This window comes from Canis lupus, chromosome 1 (genome assembly GCF_003254725.2).
Source record: "Canis lupus dingo isolate Sandy chromosome 1, ASM325472v2, whole genome shotgun sequence".
Classification (NCBI taxonomy): domain Eukaryota; kingdom Metazoa; phylum Chordata; class Mammalia; order Carnivora; family Canidae; genus Canis; species Canis lupus.
Window position 1 is genome coordinate 41,862,737 of NC_064243.1, and position 16,672 is coordinate 41,879,408.

At 39.4% G+C, this 16,672-nt stretch overlaps 1 protein-coding gene and 1 long non-coding RNA gene across 8 annotated transcripts in view; one reads left to right on the forward strand and one right to left on the reverse strand.

The window, feature by feature from the left end:
• Window positions 1–16,672, forward strand: part of CCDC170 (coiled-coil domain containing 170) — a 98,084-nt gene that overhangs the window by 27,606 nt on the left and 53,806 nt on the right. For 6 of the 7 annotated variants that reach the window (XR_007412713.1, XM_035708608.2, XM_035708617.2 and 3 more), the window contains exons 1-2: window positions 11,942–12,465; window positions 14,291–14,547. Coding sequence is in view for 6 of the 7 variants with exons in the window: in XM_035708608.2 (XP_035564501.1) it covers window positions 12,220–12,465; window positions 14,291–14,547 (503 nt within the window). In the remaining variant the exon portion in view is untranslated. Of the gene's footprint in view, window positions 1–11,941; window positions 12,466–14,290; window positions 14,548–16,672 lie in introns of those variants that run through there. The other variant, XM_025422561.3, reaches the window with a different exon arrangement.
• LOC112644312 (uncharacterized) lies at window positions 13,408–15,728 on the reverse strand. The gene is made up of 4 exons (XR_003126283.3): window positions 15,209–15,728; window positions 14,452–14,657; window positions 14,242–14,348; window positions 13,408–14,126 (listed from the first exon to the last, which is right to left on the reverse strand). It is a non-coding gene; the product is annotated as an uncharacterized LOC112644312 (long non-coding RNA).

Below are 16,672 nucleotides of genomic sequence, written 5' to 3' on the forward strand. Positions count from 1 at the left end.
TAGGTATAGTATGTCATAGTTTACATCTTTTTATTTTGTGAATTCCTTGACTGATTTTTATAGATATGCTTATTTTTACTACTTTTGTGTTTCCTGTTTTTCTTACTCGTACTTATGGTTTTTCCTTTCCACTAAAGGAGTCCCCTTTAACATTTTTAGATCATGAGCTCTGTTAGCTTTTGTTTATCTGGGAAACTCTTCATTTCTCCTATTCTGAATGATCCAGCCTTTACTGGATAGAATATTCTTGGATGCAGGTTTTTGTCATTTAATACTTTGAATATATCATGTCACTCCCTTCTGGCTTGCAAGTGCCTGCTGAAAAATCAGCTCATAGCCTTATGGGATTTCTCTTATATGTAACTGTTTTCTCTTACTGCTTTTAAAAGTCTCCCCTATTGCTACACTTTGCTGTTTTAATTGCTATGTGTCTTGATGGAACCTCCTTTGGTTGATTTTTTTGGGAGATTCTCTGTGCCTCCTAGATCTGGATTTTTGTTTCCTCCCCTACATTTTGGAAGTTTTCAGCTATTCTTTAAATATTTTTTTTGGCCCTGTTTGTCTCTCTTCTCCTTGTGAGATCCCTATAATGTAAATGTTATTACACTTGATGGTGTTACTGAGTTCCCTAAGTTGGTTTTCATTTTTTTATTATTATTTTTTCTCTCTCTTCTTCAGCTTGATTGCTTTCCATTAAGCAATTACTCCAGGTCACTGATTCATTCTTCTACTTCCTCTAGTCTACTACTTATTTCATCCAGTGTTTTTAAATTTTAGTTATTGAGTTCTTCATCTCTGGTTCTTTTCTATGTTTTTTATATCTTCGTTAAGGGTCTCTCTGAGGTCCTCCACTCTTCTCTAAGTTCAGTGAGTATCTTTATGACTATTACTTTCATTTCTCTATCAGACATCACTTATCTCTGTTTTGTTTAGATCTCTTGCTATGGTTTTTGTCCTGTTCTTTCATTTGGGACATATTCCTATGTCTCCTCATTTTGTCTAACTCTCTGTGTGTGTTTCTATGTGTTAGGAAAGTCAGCTATGTCTTCTGCTAGTGAAAATAGTGGCCTTATGAAGAAGATGTCCTGTGGTGCCCTGCAGCTCAATGTCACCAGCACCTGGAGCTTCAGGGGTATCTCCTATGTGTGCTGTATGCACCCTGCTGTTGTGGCTGAGCTCTGTTTACCATTAGTCTGGTCATCTGCAATGGCTCCCTTTGCCTGTTGTGGGTAGTATTTGGTTCCTATGGTGTTAGTGGGCCAATCTGAGGCCACCTCAGGATTAAGTTAAGTCAGACTAGGTGTTTAACAGAGATACAGTAGCACTCACCTTCAGGAGAGTGTGGTGGTGGGGTGCACAGAGCTAGCAACATCTGTAGTAGTGGGAGAGGAGCTGCATCTGGGTTGGTTCTGCAGGATGTGTGGTGGCTGGATGTGTGGTGTTAGTAATGCTCTCTACAGTGGTGTGGCTCCACAGGACAACATGTGAGCAGGGCACATAGCAAGTTAGGTAGCAAATGTTGGCTCAGGGCTTGTTTCCACAGGTGTTTGTGTGGTTATTGGGAGGAAGGGGGCTAGGAAATGATGTGTGCCACCAGCTCCTATATTCCTGGAGAAGTCTCCCAATGGTCCTTGCCCCACTAGCCCGTGCTCTGAGATTAGTAAAGAAATCTCTGTTCCATATACCCCAGATATTCTTAAATTCCTGCTTCCATGCTCTATCTCTGTGGGGTTTCCTCTTGTGCTCCTGGTTCTCCCACAAACCTACTATTTTTAAAGTTCTAGGTTTTAAACCCCACTGATTGTTTTTTATTTTTATTAAAGATTTTATTTATATATTCATGAGAGACACAGAGACATGCAGAAATGTAGGCAGAGGGAGAAGCAGGCTTCCTACAGGGAGCCTGATGCAGAACTTGATCCCAGGGTCCCAGGATCACGCCATGAGCCAAAGGAAGATGCTCAATCACTGAGCCACTCAGGTGCCCCTAAGTCCCACTGATTGTAGAAATTGTAGAATTTGATCCCTGTGGTTTTGAAAGCCAGATATTATGGGGATTAATCTTCCCTGTGCAGGCTTCCTCTTGTGAGAGTCTGTTTTCCTGCCCTTTCGGCACCTGTGGTGACTCTCACTACTGGGGTCAATTCTGTAGGTCTGTTTCCTCCCAACTTTGTCTCAGCTCTCCCTACCCTCTTCCATGTGGCCTCCTCTCTACATTTAACTGTGTTTGGTTAGTCTTTGGGTCATTTTCTGGGTCATTTACACTGATGGAGCTGTTATCTAGTTGTATCAATGGGATGAGGTGAATGTAGGGCCCTCCTACTCTGCCATCCTCCTCAGAAGGGTTTTTAAATGAACAAGAGTGACATCCAAGTGGCAAGAAATTGGAAAATAATGTAAAAGCAATAGATAAGCTTTTTCACAAAACTTGATTTTGTGTAGATATGCCTTCTTCTGAACCTTTTCCCATAGCTGCTCAGATTTATTTCCTGGATGCCGCACCCATCACACTAAGCCCTACAGGCACTCGTGAGCCCCAGGAACCGAATCCACGTATACAAAGAAAGAAAAGTAGCAGGACCAGAAAAGTCCCTCAAATTAGGGATAAGAACTAATGAGTGGTCAAAAATCAACCAGAGCACTGATGATGTTAGAGAAATACAACTTGCAAGACTTAATTTATACACTGTAAATTAGGGAAGAAACTTTATTTTGTGGGAAGAAATTGGAGAGCAGAGGAGAGGGTCTTAGAGAAGGGATTGCTCATTGACACAGCATTGGAAGCTTGAAGAAGGGGGAGGGAGAGAGAGAACGGCTACTGGAAGCAGTCCATACTGGGGGAGCCTTGGTCACACACTTGTGCACTGTGGTATGGGATAATGCCGGAACAAAGGGAAGATTAGGTATGGCCTAGAGAGATAGGAATGGATTAGGAGCTTTTGTGTGTCACAGGTTGGCAGTGATTTTCTTGTCATTTTTTTTGTCCATGGGGTAATAAGACAACTAAGTATCATAGTAGTAAGACTGCCCAAGATGCTGACCTCAGGTCAGATAACTGGGCACATTATGTACTAAATTATGAATAAATTTATATCTCTTCTATGCCATTGAGGTTTGGAACCATCCTTTATTCTGAAAAGATTATGAGCCACCCTGTGAGTCAATTTCAGTCATTATCATAATAATATCAGCAGACTCAAATAATATGTAGTTGGTTTTCTAAAATTAATATGAAATTGCTTCATGGCTTAGCTGAGAGATGCTTAATAACTATATTATCCTCATGTGAGGCTAAATGGGTGAATTTTTAATCTTGCCATTTTGAATAGGGTAAAATTAGTTTTTTTAGAAGTGGAGATTAGAAAAAGTTGAAGAATTTAAAAAAACTATTGCCAACTACAAAGAAACTTAATTAAGAGAGTAAATCCCCTGAAATGTCTGCTGTCACATGTGTTGAGCCTTCTATGCTGCCTAGTGGCTTCATCGTATTCATATTCCCTATAAAGACACTTCATAGTAGGGTTTGTGATTTTTATCTATTCTTGGCCTTGCTCTTTTTTTTCATTCTTTTTTTTTAAAAGATTTTATTTATTTATTTGACACTTTCTTATTTTTGTTTAATGATATATTTTGGAGATATTATTATGTTCAAACATACAGATCTAGTTCACATTTTGTGTTGCATGGTATTCCATAGTATGGAGATGCCTTGTTTTAGTAATTTCCCTGTCAATGGGAATTTATATGGTTTTAGCCCTTCTCACTTCCTTCTTTCGCTGTTATAACTAATGGTATGATGACTATCCTTATACATATTTTATGCACATGTATGAATATTTTTCATGGGGAGATAATTGGAGAGTAGAGCTGTTTAGTACAATGGTGTTTACATTTAATAGATAAAATACATAGATTTTATTTTATTTTACTTTAAACTCCTGTTTCTTCTATTTATTTGTTTAATTAATTTTTGAGAGAGAGAGCACAAGGGAGTGTGCATGAGCAGGAGAAGGTGCAGAGGGAGAAGGAGGGAGAGAATCCCAAGCAGGCTCCCCGTTCAGTGTGGAGACTGACATAGGTATTGATCTCATGACCCCAGAGATCACAACCTGAACCAAAATCAAGAGTCTGATGCTTAACCAACTGAGACAACCAGACACCTCAATACATTGATTTTAATACAGCCAAACCAGTAGAACATCCAAGGGTTTAGCCATTTTATATTCCTAGGAGGTACATGTGAAGATAACCTTTTCTTTATACTGCTAACACTTATTATAAACCTTTTATTTTTTCCAAACTGATGTACCAAAATGGCATGTCTTTGTTTTATTTTTTTTATTTTTAATTTTTTTTAATAATAAATTTATTTTTTATTGGTGTTCAATTTGCCAACGCGTGTCTTTGTTTTAAATCTTATTCACCTGATTATTAAGGAGATTAGATGATCTATTTATATTTTTTCAGCCATTTATATTTGTCTTAATGAGAATTCTCTATTTATATGTATATTTATTTTTTTGGCTTGTGACTTTCTTATTAATTTGTAGGTGTTCAGAGTATTCTAGGTTTTAGTTCTGTACTCAAGGGAGAGTCACTTGAGATTCTTGCTCTCCCTCTCCCCTACCTCCTCACTTTTTCTCTAAAATAATAAATAAATCTTTAAAAAATATTCTATGTTTTAATCCTTCATCTGGTACATATAAAACAATTTCTTACAGTCTGTTTAGTGATTTGTATAAATTTTTGAACATGATTGGGATGAAACTGTATGTTCAATTTTATATTTTGTCTTTTTCCACTAAAATTATATTGCATTTTCCCCTATCACTAAAGAGTCTCCAACAAAATGATTTTTAATGACAATAAAATTTTATTGTGTGAATATAACATTTTATTTTTCTTCTTTTTTCCTTCATGTTAACATGCTTCTGTTGTTAAGCTCTTAATTGTGTCTGCAGTTTTGCTATTGAATATTTTTGGAAAATTTTGCCAATGATTACTTTTCTGAATATCTTTTTATTTAATCTTTGGGTGTATTTCCATTTCTTTAGATAAGATTATAAGAGGGAAACTTATTAGAGCAAATAATATTAATTTAAATTTCATTGATACATACTATGAAATTTTTTTATGGAAATTTTGTACCAGCTTATCTTTCTATTAGTAGTATGTCAGCATGTCTTTCTCACAGAACTCTCTCTCTCTTTTTTTAGAACTATCTCTTAATATAGCTGATTATTAAGTATATTTAAGATGTCAGTTTTAAAGATCAGGAATAATACTTCACTGATAGAATAATTTGTACTTAATTGATGACCAAGGAAGAAGGATACTTCTCAATTATTAGCCATTTATAGTTCTTCGGATAACTGTTAGTCCTTTTATATAATTTTTCTCTAGGGTATTTGTTTTCTTACTGGTTTGAGTAGGTTCTTTGCATATTATAGTTTTTGTGTTTTTTATCTTTTAAATTCATGAGAGACACACAGAGAGAGGCAGAGACACAGGCAGAGGGAGAAGTAGGCTCACAGGGAGCCTGATGTGGACTCGATCCCAGGACCCTGGGATCATGACCTGAGCCGAAGGCAGATGCTCAACCACTGAGCCACCCAGGCGCCCCTGCATATTACAGTTTTGACTCTTTATATTACTTTTGCAAATATTTTTACAGTTTGCTCTTCACTTTAAATTCTGTTTCTATATTTTTAAATAAAGTCTTTATCTTTTTAGTATCTAGAAGTTTAAGAATTTTGTTGTCATATGTTTTTTTCTTGATGTTCTTTCATTGCTTTTATGCTTAGAAAATTCTTCTCAAGATAAGATACATATAAATTTATAGTACTTTTTATGATTGCATTTTTAATATTCAGTACTTCAAGTCTATCTTAAATTTATTTTGGCTTATAATGTGTAATACAGCTCTAAAATTTTTTTCTTTAGTAATCAGCTTTATTATTCCTTGACCGGTATTTTTCCCCTACTATTTAAAGCATCACCTCTTTTGTCATACACTAAATTCTTCTAAGCACTAGAGACTAAAGACTGTTTCTGGGGTTTCTATTGGTCTTTCTGTTGATTTCCTGCTGAGTATGATTGCTTTTGATTTTTTTTTTCAAAATGAAAATTTTTAAAAGGGTATTTTTTTCGAATCCAGCAAAGGGCTGTTTAGTTAAAAAAATCTATCTGTGTAGGTATTTCTAGTTTAGAAGTGATGATACGCAGGTATCATTTCTCTATTCTATTCCTGGAAACTAGCCACAAGCAACAAAGAAAATGAGAAATAACTTCCATTGTTGGCACATCCAGGAGGTGATGGCTGAAATCTTGCAACACAAAGTAGGTGGCAGGCCTTTCTAAAGCAGCAGATATTGAGGGGAGGTGCATGTGGGACACACCACGGCTGCAGAGCATGGGAATTGTTGGGAAAGCTTATTTTGCAAAGATGAAGGGCAAACTCGGAGGAATCAAGCCAAAATCTCTTGTTTGCAGGAGAGGGTGGAGGTGTGTGGACTGGCAATGGGAGCTTCTCTGCAGTTTCCTGGCTTCCAAAAAGTAGGAGAGTGAAAGCCAAATAAAAACCATGCCACAAACCAGATTTATAGGAAGCTGTGGAGCAGGGGACTTGTGGAAAGTCTGCATTGTGATAAGCTCTCTGGTTGCCTTTCTCCATGGGCAGAATGACAGACAGGTCAGATGAAGTTATACACAAATCCTGTGTTTTAGGGAAACTCCTGCTTGGCTGGAACATGAGTGACTCCACTTTCCCATCCCTGTATGCACATTAACCTCTTCCACAGCTGGCCCAGCAAGCACTCACCTTCTGAGCAATCAAAAAGGAAACAACACAGGAATTATTTAAAGATACAACAAACCCTCCTTACCCCCCCAGGAAGAAAAGGAGGTAGAATAGGAAAGATGTGACAGATGAAGAATATCCACCAGAAAACTATTGCTGTGATTGAAGAAAAAACGACCAAACATTCATCATGAATAAAACAATTGAATAAAAACAAAACAACAATTGAATAAAGCCAACATGTACCTGAGGTGTAATCAGAAAGCAAATTGCTATAGGACTTCAAGAAAGATACAGCAAGGTGAGGAGAGAAGATAAAACATACCTGGCGGGGCTCAGGAAAGAAAAGACAAAAAAAGTGAAGCCATCACAGAAATAACAGCAAGACTGAAAGGTACACAGGGAAGAAGGCAAGTATAGAAAAAAAGTGGGAAGAATAAGAGAATTGGAATGGAAATAAAGAATAGAAAGGAACAGAGAGGAAGTGAGTGAAATGGAATACATACAGAAGAGATTAATAAGCCTGTGCATAATTCTTCTGAAAAGGAGACACCACCAAGAGAGGAAGAAAGGGGGAGAGGTAGTGTAAGCATTTTGGTTTCTTCCATCTAATAACTTGCTGCTACACTAGCAAGTATTTAGAATGAGAATATAGAGATAAAAAATTAGAAGTTGTAAAGGAAGAACGAGAAGAGCAAGGAAGAGAAGATACACTTGTAATGAATTAACAGATGTTGTCTAAAAGGTATTATTTAAAGTGACAGGTTTTTTAAAAAAACATTTTGTTTATTTATTTGTGAGAGAGAAAGCATGCACACACTAGTAGGGGGAGGGGCAAAGGGAGAAGCAGATTCCTCGCTGAGCAGGGAGATGAACACGGGGCTTAATTCTAGGACCCTCGGTTCATGACCTGAGCCAAAGGCAGCTGCTTAACCAGCTGAGCCACCCAGGCATCCCAAAGGTTATAGTTTTAAACTTAAACCTACAACAAAAATACAAACTTTCCCAATGATCAGACCAAACAAAGTAAAGCAAACAGATTCGTGGTGAAAGATTTTTGGAAGAGCGATAAAAACAAGAAGCGTAACATAAAATATTGCAACAGAGCTAACACCAAAACTTATCTGTCATGTGAACGGGTGTAAAGGTGGAGTCATCCAGTGTGGGAAAAAGAATTTTAGGATTGATGACAAAGCCAAACCCAACTGTGTTACATATGAGACATCAAAAACAAAGTGATCCAGGAGAGTTGAAGATAAAAATGTAGATCAAAGATATATGTCATCAGATGCAAACAAAAAGAAGTCAAGGATCATGGTCTTAATATGAGAAAAGGCTGGGTTCAGAACAGAAAGGTATAAGTGAGCATGTTATGATGCTACATCATAAGATAAAGCTCTGCACCCCTAAAGCAAGAAGACAGCGGTACAAGGTGATAGAGATTTACAGTAGTGCTGGGAGGTTAAACTCACCTTTCAGCTCATGAGAGAGTAAAGCATAGAAATGAGGTTGGGCTAGAAGTGCCCAATTAAAATAATAAGTAAGGTAGAATTGACAGATGTTGAACTCCATGCCCTGAAGACAGAGAATACACCTTCTTTTCAAGTGCCCCTAAAACATTTAGAAAATTGAGCATTCACAGAAACCTCAAGAAATTCCCCAAAGTAGAAATAACATAGACAAGGATGATGGGGAAAATAGGTCCTGGCTGGTAGAGCAAAGGTACCTTCCAGTCCGAATAGACCTAGTTCTGAGTGGAACATGGCCCACCTCACTGAAGTACACCAGTGAGCATCAGCCCCGAATGTGGACCAGGAGCTCCGAGTGCAGTAGAAGTAGCATAGTCTACTTCTATGGAAGTAGAAATCCATAACAAACCCGGCAAGTAAAGAGCCGTAACAATAGCAAAGCTCTTAACTCAGGTGAAAGAAGAATTCCAAACCAAACTGGAGACTTCTAGGAGATAGTATGAATGCTACAGAAGGATCCATCGGGGGTGCTGAAGAGCTTTGTCATAAAGAAATACATTCAGGTTTTATTCTTTGCCGCTCTTGTATTGTCTTTTCTTGTCTCTGTAACCCTCTCCTGCTACCGAGATTCATTTCTTCTCACTCAGGCTACCTCCGAGTGTCTTGAAGGAATGGATTTCCGTGGCACACTCCAGAGCCCTCTCAGCACAGAGGCATCTCTAATGCTCAGAGTTTTCTAGATTATATATTCTTCCAATATATATACATAGAAAGAAATTTATGAAAGAAATTTGGTTTGTGCCTAACGGAAGCTAAGAAATCCCATGATCTGCAACCAGCAAGCGGGAGACCCAGGAGAGCTGATGGTGTGACTTTTAGTCTGAGTCTGAGTCCAAAGGCAGGGCTAGGCTGATGTTCCAGCTGGAAGCCAGTCTGACACAGAGAGCAAATTCTTCCTTACTCTGCCTTTTTGTTCTATTCAGACCTTCAGCAGATTGAAAGAGACCCACCCACACCTGGGAAGGGCAGTCTGCTTTTCTCGAGCTACCAATTCAGTTACTCATCTCACCAGGAACACTCTCACAGACACACCCACGATAGTGTTTAACCAAATATCTGAACACCCTGTGGTCCAGTCAAGTTGACGCATAAAACGAATCATCCCGACTACTAAGAGACCCATGAGAATTCCTGAACAAATGGGAAAAAGAGTGATTTTTGTTGGAAGCCTTAGTATTTAAAAATGTCCGTTCTCAAGTTTATTTGTAAAATTAACACGATCCCAATACAAATACCAACGGGATTTTGGGAATTTGATAAGCGGATTCTAAATTTCATATAACAGAATGCACAAGTTAGAATAGCCAGGAATATTCTGAAAAAGCAACCCTACCTGGCAGTAATGTGTGTGATTGAGCTCCTAGCTGCCTTTCAAGCCATTGTTCCCACTTGCTCTTGTCCTTCAGCCTCATTTTCTTTGCTCAGATCTTTGACCATGCATGCTCCTGCCACAGGACCCTCGCTCAGACTTTGACTACTTGCATGATGTATGTTTTGGCCTGCTTCATTACCTCTTGCCTGTTTAATACCTGCTCAGTCATCACTCCTTGAGAGAAATCTTTCCTTCCCATTTCTCTGATCATAAGTCACTTTCCTTTGTTCTCTTCTTTCTTTCTTGTGCGCATTTCAGTTTGTAATTATGCAACGATTAGTGTTGTTGTCTGATAAATGCTCTTTTTCTAAGTAGGGTGTAAGCCCAGTGCCTGACTGTAAGTTTTCAGTAAATATTTGTTGGCAAATAATCTCCTCTCTGCTGGACTTTGAAGGGTGATTTAGACCCACCAACTCTCCTCTGAACTCAGTACTCAGGAGTCTGCACAATGTGGACCCTGTTCTGGTGTCCATGGTACTGAGATCTTAATGTGTTATTTCTTTCACCCGTGCCCATCTGAAGATGTAAGTGATTTTTGGTAGTGTTTTGCATTAGATTATAACCTCCTACAATGAAGAGCCATATCTGAGCTGTCCTGTATGGCTTTTAATATCATGTCCAAGGATACTATTTTTTTATAAGAAGGCAATATAAGATTATGGAATGATTATATCATTTCCTGAAAAAGGATGTTAGTCATTGAAAGAAATAATCATAGCTATTGAAGAACTTAACTCTTCTGATGAATTTTATAAAATAATGTGCATACAAAGATTCCAGGGAGGCTCAGTTGGTTGAGCATCCAACTCTTGTTTTCAGCTCAGGTCATGATCTCAGGATCGTGAGACTGAACCCTGCATCAGGCTCCCCACTCAGTGTTTAGTCTGCTTGAGATTCCCTCTCTTCCTCTGCCCCTCCTCCTCCTGCCCCCCTCAATAGACAAATACATAAAATCTTTAAAAATATAAAACGAAATGATGTGCCATGCATACTCTACTTCAAACATCTCAGAGGTCCTTATGTGGCCTGTTGTAGGAAATCTTGCTGTGGTGGTTAGGGTAGAGAAATCACTTCTGAATATAAAGCTAGGCTGAACTGGATGTGGTTCTCTTATGATGTAGTTAAACTTTTTATGTGTTCTCCCCAGGAGTACATACCTACCATTTTCTGGGATATGTTGTGATTGGCAAATACGGGCTGTCACTAGGTGCATTGAAGGTTTTGTTTGGCATTTTGTGCATTGAAACACACTAGTCATGACAACGCTTGTTGTAAAGTTAAGGACTTTGAGATGACTTTTGCATTCATGAGTATTTCCAAACAGTAGTCTTTGGCAGTTCAGTAGCCGAGCAGTCATAAACCAGTTTTACTAGTGTGTCCCCTGTGGCCTTGTGGATAATTCCAGGAAACTCTCCTTTATGTGACCTCTTTCATATTCCTTCAAAAAGGAATGGTTTTCCTGTGTGTCTTTCGCAAAGACCACGGGCCCTAAAAACTTCACAGAGGTAGACATAGGTATCTGTCCAAGCTCAGGAATAATTCTTGAAGGAAGCAGGCTTCATGGCCTGAGTAAGATGGAAAAAGAACTAGAGGTTGCAGACTACAACCCACAGGCCAAACCCATCAAATCTGCTCTGCAGATGTGTTTATTTGGATCATATGGTGTTTCTTTTTTAAACATTGAAATTCATTGCCAAGCTGCAAAAACTGTGAATTTTTACTTAAAAAATTCTGAATATATAACTTGTCTTGAAGAATTGGAAAAAAATTGGCCATGCTGGGATCCCCGTTCCTGCATTTGGCAGCCATCAATGGAGCGGAGAGCTGTTTCCTTGTGGCCAGGGCAAGGACTCCTCAAGCACTGCCCCACTATTGCTGGTCTCCTGTATCTGTGTCACCTTCATGATCCCAAGATGGGCTATGGGGTTGAGAATAAGTGGTATAATGAAATATTAGGAAGGAGAGAGCCTTTTGCATTTAACTCAGATGATCTCTTTGATAAATGACACATTTCATTTTCAAATGAGAGGAATTGATAATTTTTGTAGTCTGGAAACAGAAGGACAATGAAAACTGCCTCTTTGCTGTGGACCTTGTCACATTGTGTCTCTTCTGACAGTTCTTTGGGGACTCTGTTGGTTCTGGTCAGAGGTCAAATGGCATTTGAGTTGGGTAGAAGGAGGCTCTCTAAAGTGGCAAAGGTCAACTCTTTATTTATTTATTTAGAGAGAGAGAGGGAGAGGGAGAGAGAGCGTGAACGGGGGTGAGGGGAAGATGGAGAGGGAGAAGCAAGCTCTCCTCTGAGCAGGGCACCCAATGCAGGTCTTGATCCTAGGACCCTAAGATGGTGACCTAAGCTGAAGGACGATGTGTAACTGACTGAGCTACCCAGGTGCCCCTCAAAGGCCAATACTTAAATGCCATCCTGGGAGAGCACATCATTCATTCCTGGGCTGCCTCCTACCTCCTTCAGAATTTTGAGAATGAAATGTTCTGGATGAGACACTTCCCTGGGCAGCATGTTTGAGACATTTGCACTACAAAGAATGCTCTGTTTATCTTACTTTGCACAGCTGCACAGAAAAGATTGTTTAAAACTCTTTTTTGCATTCTGTCTTTTGGGGGAACCCTGTCAGGAAATTTATGACCATCTCCTGGAAGTCCCAGTCTCTCGGGACCAATTAAACCACTATCGGAATGTGGCTGAAGACGCTCGAAGTGAACTGGCGGCAACTTTGGTCAAATTTGAATGTGCTCAGTCTGAGGTAAGACTATGCATCTTCATGACTTAGAAATGGGCCATTTTAGCATCTTACAGAGTGAAGCAGAATGTAGAAGTGAGTAGAAATAGGATGGGAGGACACAGCTTTATATCTTTTGGCAAAGGTGATAATTACTCCTATGGTGCGCCTGCTCCCCTCACTGTAGAGAATTCCTGAAAGGTTATGCATTTGCCATGGTGCAAAGCATGGTGACATAGGCTGGATCCTAGAGGTCAGAGATGCTTCACAACCTTGCGAGACCTGGGGACACCTGATGACTTTGGTTGAAGCTTGGCATTGGGGCACTTTTAGCATCACCCTGAATATGTACATTTAATATAGTTTGCTTGGCAATCTGGATCTCTTAGGATAGAATTCTGGGTCCCTTTCTAGTGCTGGTTCTGACTGGCTGGGGAAGATTCTAGGATGAAGGACGATGATTGGGATCCATCTATCATCTGGGCTGGATCAGGTCTGTTGTGGAGTTTCTGAGAGAGTCTCTCTAGATCCATTCTGCTCACAGCCTGGTGGCCCTGAGACATCCTAAGCTTGCCTGTGAGGTAACGAGTGCTGCCAGGAATCCACTGAGTGATGATTTTATACCTTGTGTGTGTGTGTGTGTGTGTGTGTGTGTGTTGAACAATTGTATGCATGTATACTCACAGTTGCAAAGAAGTACATGCATTCATAAAGTCTTCACATAGGGTGGACCTGACATTTTAATAGGGGTACATACATTGTTAAGTATTTTGATGCCATAGAATTCATGAAAGTTAAAGTGCTTGTTTTATATAAATTCTATAAGGATTTTCCTTTTCTTCCATATTTTTCTCAGAAATCTGAATATTATTTTCTTATTATTAATATATATATTTTTACCATCCACAATAAGGATCCATCCAGAAGGCAAGTGGGAGAAATACAGTGATATATCAAACAGTCTGTATCTTCTTAGGAACCAGTTGTGGCCATGAAATAACAAATATCTTAGCTTGTAGGTTTCTTTCTTTCTTTTTTTTTTTAAGATTTTATTTATTTATTCATGAGAAAGAGAGAGAGAGAGAGGCAGAGACACAGAAAGAGGGAGAAGCAGGCTTCTGCAGGGAGCCTGACATGGGACTCAATCCCGGGACTCCAGGATCACGTCCTGGGCCAAAGGCAGGCACCAAACCGCTGAGCCACATGGGGATCCCAGCTTGTAGGTTTCTTGTTTCGTTGTCTGTCAGCAGCAATACAGATTTATTTATTTTTTAAAGATTTTATTAACTTATTTGAGAGAGAGAGAGAGAGAATGAGCAGGGGGAGGGGCAGAGGGAGAGGGAGAAGCAGATTCCCCACTGAGCAGGGAACTCGACTTGGGCTCGATCCCAGGATCCTGGGATCATGACCTGAACTGAAGGTAGAAAGAAGCTTAACCGAATGAGCCACCCAGGATCCTGGGATCATGACCTGAACTGAAGGTAGAAAGAAGCTTAACCGAATGAGCCACCCAGGTGCCCCAGCAATAGATTTAGAAAACGAGTTACCATTGCAAAATATTCCATTGCTTTTTGCAAAGTATACCATAAATGTCTCTGAGTGACACTAAATCATTCCAAGACATTGCTCAATTGATGTCGAAAGAGACAGGATACGAAGTCCATTATTTGGGCAAAAGTTCCCATCTGGTGGTGCAAATACACATATAAAAAAAAAAAAAAAAAGAAAGTTGGATTAAGTCACGAACGAAAGAGTGAGATTTGAAATTACAGTTTTGGGTTCCTTAAAAGTACATCATACTTAGGCCATTGAAATCGTTTTCCTCCTTTTTATGTTTTTTCTGTGTTAGCTTCGAGACCTCCGCTCCAAGCTGCTGTCTAAAGAAGCCTTCTGTCAAGAGTTGAAAGCTGAAATGGAGAATTACAAAGAAAATAATGCTAGAAAATCATCTCTCCTCACCTCTCTGAGAGACAGAGTTCAGGAGCTGGAAGAAGAATCAGCAGCACTTACCGCTTCTAAAATTAGAACGGAAATCACAGCTCACACTGCAATCAAGGAGAACCAGGAGTTAAAGAAGAAAGTTGCAGAACTAGATGAGAGCTTCCAGTAAGGGTATTTCAATATATTTCTTAGTTGTTAGCATTAAAATACTAGCTCCTGTAGCTGGATATGCCTTGGAAGGTACTGGTGTGTTGTTGTTGTATTTGGCCCTGAAACTCAATTTGAAAAAAAAAAAAAAAATTTGAACCTCAAATATCTTTGGAGTCTTGAAAATTTTTCTCAAGCTCTTTTCCAAATGTTACGAGGGATCTTAACAAATAAGGCATTGTCCTAAGCATGTTTATGTACGATTGATTAGGGCTGCAAATGTTCATATATAGAATTTGGAAGATTTTCTGTAAGTAGAGGTTTAACCAGAGGTGGTGGAGTAGCACACAGAGGGAGGTGTTTATTCAGAAGCTAGCTGTAAAAACTACCCTGGAAGCCCAGACCACTCCAGACCACCCCGAACGCTCCTCATTAGGTTTTATTGCAGGTTATATGCAGAAAACTCATGAGACCTGGGTTTTCCACACTTAGTTCTGGCAAAAGGTAATTTTGAGACAAAACTGGGAACTGGTTGTTCCTAAAATATACTTTTAAAATTTTACATGTAATAACTTAAATAACTTTAATAATATGATACTTTTATTTATTTTACTTATTTATATTTTTATTCCATCTTATTTTTATTTTACTTATTCCATCTTAAAAAAAAAATCAATACCTCCAACTCTTGTCTTCTTTTTCTTTTTCTCCCTCCACTGACAGCAAAACTCCTTAAAATGTTTGCATAGACTTACAGTCTCCAGTTCTTCTCCTTTCTTCTCTCTTGGGTCTCCTCTCCTGAAACCACTCACCACAGTGACCAGTGACCACACATTGCAGATGATATGGTTAGCCTTTATCTCACTTGATCCACCAGTATATCAGGCACAGTTGGTCTCTCTCTTTGAACCACCTTCTTCTTCTGGCTGCCAGGGTATGACACATGCCTGCTTTCTATCTTTCATTTCTAGATGCCGTGCTGTAGTCTCTTTTGTTTTCCCCCCTCTCATCTTATTGACTTCCAAAGACTGGAGTGCTCTGGCACTCAGTCTTTGAATCTCTTCTGGTTTCTATCTAAATTCACTCTCTTGATGATCTCATCTAGTCCCATGACTTTAAATATGATTTAAATGCTACTGACACCCACGTTTCTCTATCTTTCCTGGACGTCTTCTTAGAGCTCAAGAAAGACCCACACAGTTTACTGCCTGGTGGGAATTGTCATGCAGATGTCCAATGGGCATCTCAATCGTAACATGGGCAAGACGGAACTCCTGCTGTTCCCACAGAACCCTCCTGCTCCTTTCCTCGTCTCTAATGATAATCCCATGCCTCTAGACATCAGGTCAACAATCTTGGTCATCATCCTTGGCCCTCTTGCTTTCACACTCTGTGTCTGTTCCTTCAAGTCCCCTCGTCTCTACCTTCAAAATAAATTTACATTTTAACTACTTCCCATTGCTGCCCTCATTGCCACTAACTTGATTCAAGGGACTGCCATCTCTCTCCTGGATTTTTGCAGTAGCCTCCGAAGTGATTTTCCTGCTGCTGCCTGTGCCCCTCACAGCCAGAGTGATCCTGTAAAAACACAAATTAGATCTTGTCGGTCCTGTGCTCAAAGGCCTATAGTGACTTCTCTTCTTACTCGGAAAAGACAAAGGATATTCTATGACCTAGAAGACTCATCCTGACCTGGTTTTGCTTCCATTCTCTTATTCTTTCCATTTCAGCTCACTGGCTTCTTTGCTGTCCTTTGAATGTAAGAGGTGTATTCCTACCTCAGGACTTTTTCACTCACTAATCACTTGGCCTGGAAAGCTCTTCGTCTAAATATTGCATGGCTGTCCCTCTGCTCCCTTTAGGTCTTCACTCAGAAGTCACCTTCTCAGTGCGGTCTTCTATGAGTGACAACATCTAAAATTTTACTCTGCTCCTCTCCCCCCACCGCAAATATTTCTTACTCCCTTTCCTGCTTAATTTTTTCTCTCCAGCGGTTTTTTGGTAACAGTATACATTTCATATACATTGATTTTGATTACTATCCCTCTTCCCAACTAGAACGTAAGCTCCATGAAGGCAAGGATGTCCATCTGTTCTTTAACTATTGTATTTTTAGTACCTTTAATAGGGCTTGATGCATAGT